Raw genomic sequence first — 11,053 nt, forward strand, 5'->3', positions numbered from 1 at the left:
TAGCGGTCAATTAACGCAATTCATCAACTTCACTTAAGGATTAGTCTTTAGACCTTTATTTTTAAGCATTTCCAGTTACATTCAAGCATAGCGTGTTATTCATACGCCTGCGCAGTCCAATAAGTAGATCACAGAGACCGGCAGATGTGAAACAGAGCCGAGATTGATTGTGATGAAAGAGAAACAACAGAATTGCCATGTATCGAGGGTTTATGTGGGAAGACGTGGCGTGCATCTGGGAAGTAACCTTAGCAACCGAAGAATCCTGAACAGCCTGCAGAGTTGCTGTACGTAGAAGCATTATTTCATCGCCGACGTCCCATTTTCAGCACCTTGGACAACGACGAGCACGCTTCACAGTGCGACACGCTGAGGAAAAAAAGGAGTAATCGACGAATATTTCTATATTTACCAGACCTTCTTCTTCTATATCTACATTTATCACCGTGAGTGAGACGTATTGATTTGTAAGTAACCAACATTTATGTGTATAACCTATATATGCCGGTTTTGAATCAAATGATCTTCATTTCAAAAACGCTTTTAAAGGGTTCGCTTTTAATTAGTTCGCAAAATGTGAAAAACTCAATTGTACCGTCCAAACGAGCCCGTCGTTATAAAGATGCTATCTTGATTTACAACAGCTCGTTTTGTCTGAAGCGTGATGTTCTCATTTCCTCGCGTTGATCCACTAAACATTTTGAAGAGCTCGATCAATTCTGTTCATAAACGTGCTTAAGCTTAAATTTAATCATTTTTCAGTCAGCTAACAATTTCCAATTCGCACTTAGAGGAATTTTTCTTACAAATAGATATGAATTGGGAATGAATGTGTTTACATTCTCGCCTTCCATTTTGAAGCTAAAATGGATGCTTTCGCATATTCTGCTTAATCTCATGGTGAATAGCAAACCAGCGGTTCAGTTCAGTAAAAAAAGAAAAGAAATCTATCTGTATGTCTCAAAATATAATTGTAAGATTTTTACATTTGGTTTTCTATACATACTTTTCAATATATATAAAATGCTTATATGTTTTGCACTTGTGTGTATGTTCTGTTTAAGTGGTGATGGCGGTTTCATCAAAATCATTGCTTATTTAGATCTGGAAACAGTATTGTGTCTTTAAACATTCATATTTCTTTCTTTCATGGGCAGATTCCGTATCTAAAGACCCCGTAATAATCAAGGCAACATGGGAACTGTACTCTCAGTGTCCCCGAGCTACCGAAAGGCAAGCCTGTTTGATGAAAAACCACCCCCTCTGGCACATTATACAGCTGTGCAGAACAGTAAAAACGCCAAGGACAAGAGCCTGAAACGGCAGTCACTCATCAATGTCCTGCCATGGAAGCGGATTGTGGCAGCTTCGGCCAAGAGAAAAGGTTCTAAGAAGCTGGCCTCTGGGGACAGTCAAGATGAAGAGAGCGTGGGCACCCTCAACAGCCAAAACCTGAAGAAGTCCCAGTCCTGTGCCAACCTCTCCGGCTTCACCCAGGAGTCGGCCGTGAGCTCCATTCCCACATCGAAAACCACCGCCAATGTGGCCTCCACTGCGAAGAGGACCTCCATCAACGGATCGGTGGGCCAAGCGACCAACGCGGGCACACCCAAAAGAGTAATCGTGCAGGCTTCCACCAGCGAGCTCCTGAGGAGCCTAGGCGAGTTCCTGTGCCGACGCTGCTACCGATTGAAGCGCCTCTCCCCAGCCGACCCTGTTCTGTGGCTGCGCAGCGTGGACCGCTCCCTTCTGCTGCAGGGCTGGCAGGACCAGGGCTTCATCACCCCGGCTAACGTGGTCTTCCTCTACATGCTCTGCCGTGAGGTCATTTCGGCCGAGGTGTCCAGTGAGCGCGAGCTACAGGCCGAGGTGCTCACTTGCCTCTACCTCTCCTACTCCTACATGGGAAACGAGATTTCATACCCGCTCAAGCCCTTCCTGGTGGAGACGGATAAGGATGCCTTCTGGAATCGCAGTTTGGCGATCATCAACCGCATGAGTAGCAAAATGCTCCAGCTTAACTCTGACCCACACTACTTCACACAGGTTTTTGCTGACCTGAAAAACGAAAGTCAAAAGGAGGAGGAGAGCCGGCTGCTTATAGGCCTGGATCGATAAGTAAGGCGCCTGCACATAAACAGAAAAAAAAAATGTGCATAAAAAGTTTGTGCACAGAAAAAAAAACTTTTTTTTTTTTTACAAAAAACAAAACAAAAACAAAAACTTTAGTGTCATTATTAGTATTAAAAAGTTTCAGATAGTTTTGAAGCTTATTTGTAGCAATGAATGCAACTAGATTGGCCATTCTAAGGAATAGTTCACCTACAAATAAAAATGTGTACATTTTTACTAATCTTTAGGCCATCCAAGATGAGATTGAGTTTGCTTCTTCATCACAACAGATTCTGAGAAATTGAGCATTACATCACTTACTCACCAATGGATCCTCTGCAGTGAATGGGTGCCGTCAGAATGAGACTCCAAACAGCTGATAAAAACATCATAGTTATCCACAAGTAATCCACACAACTCCAGTCCATCAGTTAATGTCTTGTGAAGTGAAAAGCTGTGTGTTTGTAATAAGCAAATTCATCAAGACTTTAATCTAAAATATGAATCTTCTATCCATACATTATTGCTTTCTCCTGTGATCAGAAGAGAAATCAGGACAGAAGCATGCACAGATAAAGCACTATTTACAAGCATTTAAACCATTCTAAACAAAGATGTTGGCGGATTTTGATATGAGTGGACAATGGGGGATAGACTTTTTCACTGGAGGAAACGTTATTATGAATTATGGACTGCCAGTTTGGCCAGAAGCAACAGTTTAAAGTTAAAATGCCTTAATAATATATTTGTATCTTACAAACATGCAGCTTTTCTCTTCACAATTCATTGAAGGAATGGAGTCATGTGGATAATTGTGATGTTTTGTCAGCTGTTTGGACTGTAATAATGACGGCACCCATTCACTGCAGAGGATATATCGGTGAGCAAGTGATGTAATGCTGAATTTCTCCAAATCTGTTCCAATGAACAAACAAACTCATCTACATCATGGATGTAAATGTTCAGCAAATTTTCATTTTTGAGTGAACTATTCCTTTAAGATTTCTACATTCACAAAAATCCTCCAACATTGATGAAGTGACATATGAGGACCATGAACTGCTGCTCTTGCATGGCATCACGTTTTCAACATGTTAACGTTTGTTTAGCATATCTTAGTGGCCTTTATAGAAGGTCTGGGTCTTAAACTGCTGCAGGTTCAAGGCCATTTGATGAGGTGGTCTGTCCAAACATACATCAGTTATTGTTCTTAAGGACATTCTATTTTAAGGAAATTTATGATGCTTTATAAGCTAAAATGATTGACAATTTATGATGACGAAACCACCGCACCGCTTCCAACAGAACAGAATCTTTCACCTTGAGAAAGAGACGTGTTTTCCAAGTTGCGCTATCTATTGTCATTGTGAAAAGTACTGAAATGTCTAATAGGGAACAAACAAAAGGAGAGGTAGATATTTGACGTATTTTCAACAGCAAGTACTGTATGTTCTTATACGGGTGTTAATGCATGCTTCTTTGACCAACCACACACTTTTTAAAAATATTTGTTTATGATTTGATGGTCACAATTTTTGTATGACATTCTTTTGGACGGTGTTCCAAAAATAATGTGCCATAAAGACATAAAAGTTATAAAAGCCAGCTTGAAGTAAACTACGTTTTTGTAGCCTTCTCATTAGGAAAGGGATATTTTTGAAGGAGCAAAAGAGAAGGGACATTATGGAAAGACTTGAGCCAGAGACATACAATGTCACAAATATTTTGTTAAAAACGAAAGGGAAAATTGCTTGCATAATTTGAAAATCGCCATGTTTTTAGTCCATTATAGGTCCAGAATACTATTTTCATAATTATGCATAGATAAAAACAAAACCCTACAGTTATTTTAAATACACGAAAGCCCTATATCAGATACAAGAAACTCTAAAACCAGTGCAAAACATAATAGTGCAAGGGTCACGTGCAAAATAGACCGTAAATAACCATTGTTAATTCAGTTAGAAAAGGGTTATTTTACAGTTTTAAGTCAGCCTGTTAAAAGAAAGCACTTACAAAAATTATAAATGTTAATTTAGCCCAAAACACTTCATTTTAGTCTTCTTTTTTCGGCATTTTAATGCTCTCTCACATATCTGAGATTGAGTATTAACAAATTTGAGAGCACAGTTGATTTTACTTCCATAATTTGACACAAATTGCAAACCAGCGTTAATGGTAGATTGGTTGCTGATGAGATATTTTGAAGTGATGTGGTCAGTAATCATCCTGAGAACGAGGTGCCGTCATTCTGTGAATGAGAGATTTTTCACGAGCATTTTCTCCATACATTGTTCACTCACTATTCAAGCTTCTGCATGTGACATGACAAGTGCAGTTTTTGTTAAAGGTGATGAACAGTGATGAAGGAGTGACTTTAAAACAGTTCGCAGGTGTAATATTAACATTTGCAAAGCGTGCGTTTGAATAGATTTTTGAGTCTTAAACGTCTTCTATAGAAGTACAGCAGCTTTTCAATATGCAAATGATGAGATACTGATGACATGTAAGATACTAAAATGAATTACCTGTAGCACACAAAAACTGATCAAATCAACTCAGATGGCAGGTCATCTGTGACCTGATTGCAGTACATTTAGCAATATGCACATTTTAAGTTTTAAAGATAAATGACAGTCAAAAGCTAACAGACCACAGTCTTTAAACCCATTTATTTGTCTTTTGTCAGTTAAATAGCTTTTTTTCCTGTTTCTGTATGGGATCATTTAAACAAAAGGCTATTTACATATTTCTGATCACTTGCTGATAACACATTTACATTTATCCCCGTATTTTGTGTTTGGCCTCATTCTGATAAAACACTGATGGTGCTATAAATTCAGATATCCCATATTACCCATAACAAGACTTTTCTCATTGGTTAGCTGAATGTAGTGAAGTTTTGTACATAAGGCAAAAAGACTGGACATGCATTGATGCTACTACAAAAATGGCTCCATTGGTGTACGGGATACTGGATGTGATGAGAAACTGACCGTAATAGATTGGTGTGGAGAAAGGCCATTAATTACAACAACTCTGTTCTTGTCATAGATAATGAAAGAGGCGAAATGTGTTACTATGTTTTATACAATTTTTGTGGTTGATGTAACATTCTTCAAAAAAAAAAAAAACTGTACAGCAACAAAAGACGTACAAAGAAGTATGGTTTTCTCTTTTCTTTGTTTCACGTTGTGTGAACTTTGTTGATCAAAATGAAACAAAAATGAGATGTAACTAATATATTTAAAGAAGCAATCTGTTACAGTATATGGGTGTGTATGAATGTGAGTTTGTGCAATGACTTTGGTCAACTCTTCTATCAACTTTATATAAAAATTTGCATTTGCAAGCAAAAGCATTGATTACGTGTCTTGTTTTTTATTCTAATTTGTGTACAAATGGCTTCCTATATACCTTTGCAGGTTTTCATTTTTTAATTTAGTTATTTCTATATAGCTTTAATTGTATTTCAGTTTATTATTTTTAGTTTCAGTTATTTTAGTACTTAAAAGTACTTAAATAAAATTTATTTATTTCAGTTTTAGTTTCAATAATTTTAGTCCTTGAATTTCAATTTTATTTTATTTCCGTTTTATTTTAATTCAGTGTTTTTTTTTTTTACACAAATGACTTACTGCTTGATATATATTTGCACAACATAATTTCATTTCTTACATATTTCTAATATTTTTCTCCTATATATTTTTTTCTTTTTTCTATTAATTCAGCGTCACCATACATTACATATAAGACATAAGCACCTGCAACTCATTGACTAGTAATGAGGGGTAACTGCAGTATTATGTAACTCAACATGGGTACACATCACAATGCAGCAAGCCATCTGCTTGAGAACAGTTCACAGATTGAATAAAGAAGCTTGGGTTTTCATATCAGTGTGTATTTTTGTGTAGCCTATATAGGTGGAGTGGCGCTTTCAGTGCCGCCTCCGTTCTGCTACCTGCATTCCTTTTCCCGTTAGAAATTAAGTAGGAATTCGCGGTTATTGCATATGTAAAACGGCCTTATTCCAGTCAATTAAACGTTAAATGGCTCAATATGTACAGTAAGGTTCATAGAGTGCTCTGTGGCTTACCTGTAAGCATCAAATGCTGTTGACACATGTGGACAAGTTAATGGTGCCACTACAAAATGATTAGGCTTAATGTTTACAAACAGGTTTCCCAAAGAAGAAAGTTTCCCTGCCCGTCATTAATCTGCAAACAGATAGTTCCGCCCCACAGTTTTGTAGTGTCGATATTGTTAACTAAAACTCTACTATTAAATTCGTTAGGGTTAGGTTAAGGTTTTTTTTTTTTTGTAATTGAAATACAGCTAAAATAAAATATAAATTATACATATGAAAACTTGAAACCTAAATGAAAATTAGAAATATTACCTTGTCAATGAACTGAAATAAGTTGAAGCTGTAATACTGAAATTACTAAACCTAAACGTGAAATAAACATAAAGATATTTAAAAAAAAAAACTGAAAAAAAATGTCAAAGCAAACAACCAAATCACTAAAACTAAAATAAAAACTTAAAAATATTTTAAAATACTATAATAGTATTTAAATAATACTAAAAAACTTTCATCCAAAGCGATTATCCAAATAACACAAATAACGCTTTTATCCAAATAGCACTGGGTAGATGTCAGTTTTGTCTTAAAATTCAGCGATATTCTGAATTTGTCTCCCAAAACTTAGGTTATGTACTCTGTTCTGTGTCTGATTGGTCCTTAAATGTCACTTTTTAATGTATGTGATATTAGACATCAAAATATAAATGCCTTTTAAATTGTGTATCTCATATCAATTCAATTAATTATCAATTTTTCCTTGTTTTGATTTCAGATAGCTTGTGGTTGCACTCAATGTCAAAGACAATAATAAATTAATAAAGATTAATAAAGAAAATAATTTAAAAAAGGGTCAGAATTCACATGACAGTCAAAGGAGAAATGTTGATTTCAGTTCACATTCATTTATTGACATCATTGCTCTGAGTCTTACCACATATTAGCTATCACTGTCAAAAAATGTCAGTAGCCATAAAGTGTGCGTATAAGCATGCAAGCTACATTAAACTGCCCAAAGAAGTATTATGACAGGTTGTGACCAGGTCTCTGTAAGCTGCATACCAATTTGAAATATAAGTGCATGGACACTGTAAGCCAGCTGTTAAAACAACCAGCTGTTCCTGAATATTCCTACCATGTGCACACTGCAGAACACAGATGGAACTGCAGCCACATCAAAGAGACGCACAACAGACCGTCATGGAGCAATAACTGTCACAGCAGACACAGCACAGCCACTGCACACACTACACCGGACATATGGCAAACTCACTATCTTGAAAAAAAATACATGTTTGCATGTGGTAACTGCATTTTATTAGGCAATAATAATATGCTTATATAATATGGGTGTATGTAACTTATATTTATGTAAAAAAAAAATATATATATAAGGTCATTAAACATTGTTGACCCGTTTCTGTCCAATGCATTGAGTGGCCAGCAGGTGGCACTCAAATTGCACGTGTTCAGCAGAGGTGGCCTCAAATGAAAGACTTCACATAAATCTGCAATGTTTTCCTCTCACTGGTAGACATAGAATGCCTAAAATAATCAGAAATGACTTAACATATCTCTTTCTAATATAGCTGTATAATAACATAATGATCCTTCATTGCCAAATCTTACTCAGTCTAACAATCGATGAAACTGCATTTACATTTAAACTCCGTGTCTGTCTGTTGGTGTCAGTGAGACAAATACAGCTTCTGAAAAGATGAAAGTCTGTTCATTTGTTGCATGTAGAGGCGCTTTTGGAGAGATTTATGGAAAAACCGAGCCCTCATAATGAAAGAATATTAGGCTACTCATTACTCAATGCTGTAGTCACCTTTGAATTATTGAACCGATAAATTACTGGCGAAAAATGTGTGTCGCTGCAGAAGACTTTAGGGCTCGGTAATATTGTCTGTAATTAACATTTTCTAATTATTCTGTCCTGATTGTTCTGTTAATATCTTAAAAACAACTTGGTTTATTCAAATTAACACGCTAAACACTTGGTAATTGTCCTTTTTCAGCTATGACTTTTGAACACACACAATTAGGCTACTGATTCACCAGCCTGTCAACATCCTAAAGCACTATAGTTTATCAAGAGGAAATAGATGAGGTGTAAAATAGATGAAAATGTGGAAGTCGTTTTCACAGTACACTCTAATTCAGGCTGTGGTCTGTTTCACAGATGTTTATTCAACTTTGCCTGACAGTACTTTAGAGATAGACTAAGATCGATATCAGAAAACCTTCGAGGTGACACACTGTCTGCGTATTTACCACAGACAAACAGCATCCTTTATCACTACACTGAAGTTGTACCTTTGATTTTCTTTTGCTTCTGCCAGAATGATGACATGTTAAAACATCACTGAAAGTAGATTAAGCCATGACAAAGTTTAATTGTATTGTCATTTAAGAAATGACAAACTCAATTTATCAAACATTTATGAGAATGTCATGTAAATCTTTAGCTTTATTCTGATGCCATTGCCTGGTCGAGCCACACTCTGAATGTGTCCTGTTTCATCCCCCTGAAATTTGCACTTATCTGCCCTAAAAATACATATTTTTGAGTGTGTAGCAGAAGAGCAGGCAAGCTTTGGGACATACAGTACTACTTCATCATAATTGCATCTTTAATGGACTGCACTGTCACTTAGTTAGTGTTTGTCATTCCAATTGAATCTGCGTCCAACATGCAATGGGTTGTGGGCAATATTAGCTGCTAGAGTGTACAGCCTTGAAGGTTGATTTGCTGATTTATTGCAATTTAGTCACAATTTAGGATATTTTCACTTCTACCACCAACTAATATTGTATTGTGGAGACTAATGGGATACATAGGCGTTGATCTGTTGTCGTATCAGTTCGTTTATTCAAAACAGTGTTCAAGACACAGATAATTAGTCATTTACGTTGTATGAGGAGCACCAGAAGCTGATAAATTGTGCTGGAAAATCCAGCAAACCGGTCTAAACTGGGTGAGCAGCTACAGTGTTGTACAATACTGGTAGCTGGTTTATTGCTGGTCAAAGATGGTTTACCCGTTAATGATCAGAAAGAACCTAGCTACCATATTCTTAACTATTTTACGAGGTGCTGATTTAATTTTTTACAATGTGAATTGTACAAAAACATATGCTTTTTGTAAAATTGTTCATGTTGGGAATTTTCAGCAGGGAAAGCAGTTCAGTGTTTTACAGCTAAAGGTTGTGTTATTCAGTTTACGTAGACATTCAATGTAATCTAATTAGATTCAGATTACACATGGTATAAATCACGATGATGTGAATGTGTTAAATATGATCAATTTAACCTGTGAGAGATATAAGTTCCATTAATGCTTCACAAGTTTTATAGACCAGAGGTTTTCTGAGGTCTGGGGATCCTTCAGGGGAGAACAAAGGGGGTCCATGAAAAATTTGGAGAAAAAAAAATAATACTGTTCATTTTAATTTCAATTTCTTTTTAATATTAAGATCATCAATAAATAAATTAATTAATTAATGAATTAAAAATTAATTAAATTAATGTTATTTCTCCTTACTCCCAATGTGCATTCTTTCAAGAATAGTTTGTACTTTGTAGTATAGTTCTTGCTTTGGAAGAATATTTACAGTGAAAATCCAGATTAATTTAAACTAGACTCAAATTAAAATGTTTCTCTTCTGGTTCATACTACTACTGGCTACATAGTACACTAATAGGATACTGTCAGTTCAATGCAAAGTTTACAGGAGAGTAATAATTTAGATTTTTAGTATAATGACAATATAAAAGCTAATTATTTAATTTGGAAAACAACATGTTGTATTTTTAAAAATATTATAAAGAAAATACATTTATAATGAATCCACACACAGTACAAATGTATCTTATCCATTAAAATATACAGCTGCCTGAATATTTCAGTAAATCTTCCCTCAGGGGACCATATTAAACGTTTGGAAAGCCCTTTTCTAGATATTATAACAGAACACAAATGTGAGTATAGACTAGCGTGTGTAAGTCCGTCCTCTATCAAGGTGCCCGCGCTCTCTGTATTTCAATGCCCTCCAGTCAGGTTTTCACCGAGGACTGGCGCGAACACCCCGGAAGAATGACTATGAATATGAACTCTCAGTTCACAGCGTCTGACAAATCCGCTGCTGTTCAGACCCTGACAAAGTCATCTTCCTCCGCGCTCTGTTTCTGTCTCGCCTAACAAAACATTGGGAGTGACTATTAGAAAAAAATGAACGCATTTCACCGGCAAGGACTCGGTAAAAACACGGTTGTCTTGGTGCTCGTGTTGAGCGCCGCTCGTTGCTGTCAAGCGTTCAACTTGGATGTGAGGTTTGCAGTCGCCAAAGAGGGAAAAACAGCTGGCAGTTTGTTTGGGCTTTCTGTTGCACTACACGAGCAGGTCGTAGGAGAGAAAAGACACCTGTAAGTATATTTTTAATGTATTATTATGACCTGACTCCAGGTGAAATGTCATGATAAGGACAAAATCTTCTCACGGATGTGCACCTGTTGAGCGTTTTATATCTGCATTAACGATATTTTTAGTTACTTTTTTAATGACGCCTATTCTTTTGTCAGGTTTTATTTAGTTATGCAGCCAAGATTTAATCACAAATGCGATTTATACTAAATGTTAGCCTACCTGAATGCTTGTTTTTTTTCTATGATGAGCATGCTGAAAGTCATTTGGGTATTTTTTAAGGGTTTAAAGTAAAAAATGTAGGTGGTGTAATTGTCCAGAGTATTTTTCCAAGTAAAATAAATGAAATAAATAAATAGTAAATTATTCAAGAATTTCAGTTTTTATTATTATTATTATTATTATTATTATTATAATCATTTGTTCAC

The 11,053-nt window shown here is 36.0% G+C and overlaps 2 protein-coding genes across 7 annotated transcripts in view; both read left to right on the forward strand.

The window, feature by feature from the left end:
- Positions 1-152: 152 nt before the first annotated feature.
- On the forward strand, positions 153-2,118 carry LOC107688088 (cyclin-dependent kinase 5 activator 1-like). Of its 3 annotated transcripts, none has more exons than XM_016485646.1 (2): positions 153-467; positions 1,158-2,118. In XM_016485646.1, exon 2 carries the CDS (start codon positions 1,195-1,197, stop codon positions 2,116-2,118), a length of 924 nt encoding a protein of 307 aa, XP_016341132.1. In that variant the 5' UTR covers positions 153-467; positions 1,158-1,194. The 3 variants fall into 3 exon arrangements, with proteins under 3 accessions (XP_016341132.1, XP_016341135.1, XP_016341134.1); XM_016485649.1 differs by having other exon boundaries at positions 153-446; XM_016485648.1 differs by having other exon boundaries at positions 153-385.
- Positions 2,119-10,225: 8,107 nt separating this feature from the next.
- Positions 10,226-11,053, forward strand: part of itga3a (integrin, alpha 3a) — a 42,679-nt gene continuing 41,851 nt past the window's right edge. For 2 of the 4 annotated variants that reach the window (XM_016485652.1, XM_016485651.1), the window contains exon 1: positions 10,228-10,627. In XM_016485652.1, coding sequence (XP_016341138.1) covers positions 10,434-10,627 — 194 coding nt within the window. In that variant the 5' untranslated portion in view covers positions 10,228-10,433. Of the gene's footprint in view, positions 10,628-11,053 lie in introns of all 4 variants that reach the window. The other 2 variants (XM_016485653.1, XM_016485654.1) reach the window with 2 other exon arrangements.

Source organism: Sinocyclocheilus anshuiensis, unplaced genomic scaffold, assembly GCF_001515605.1.
Source record: "Sinocyclocheilus anshuiensis isolate Anshui unplaced genomic scaffold, SAMN03320099.WGS_v1.1 scaffold249, whole genome shotgun sequence".
Taxonomy (NCBI): Eukaryota; Metazoa; Chordata; class Actinopteri; order Cypriniformes; family Cyprinidae; genus Sinocyclocheilus; species Sinocyclocheilus anshuiensis.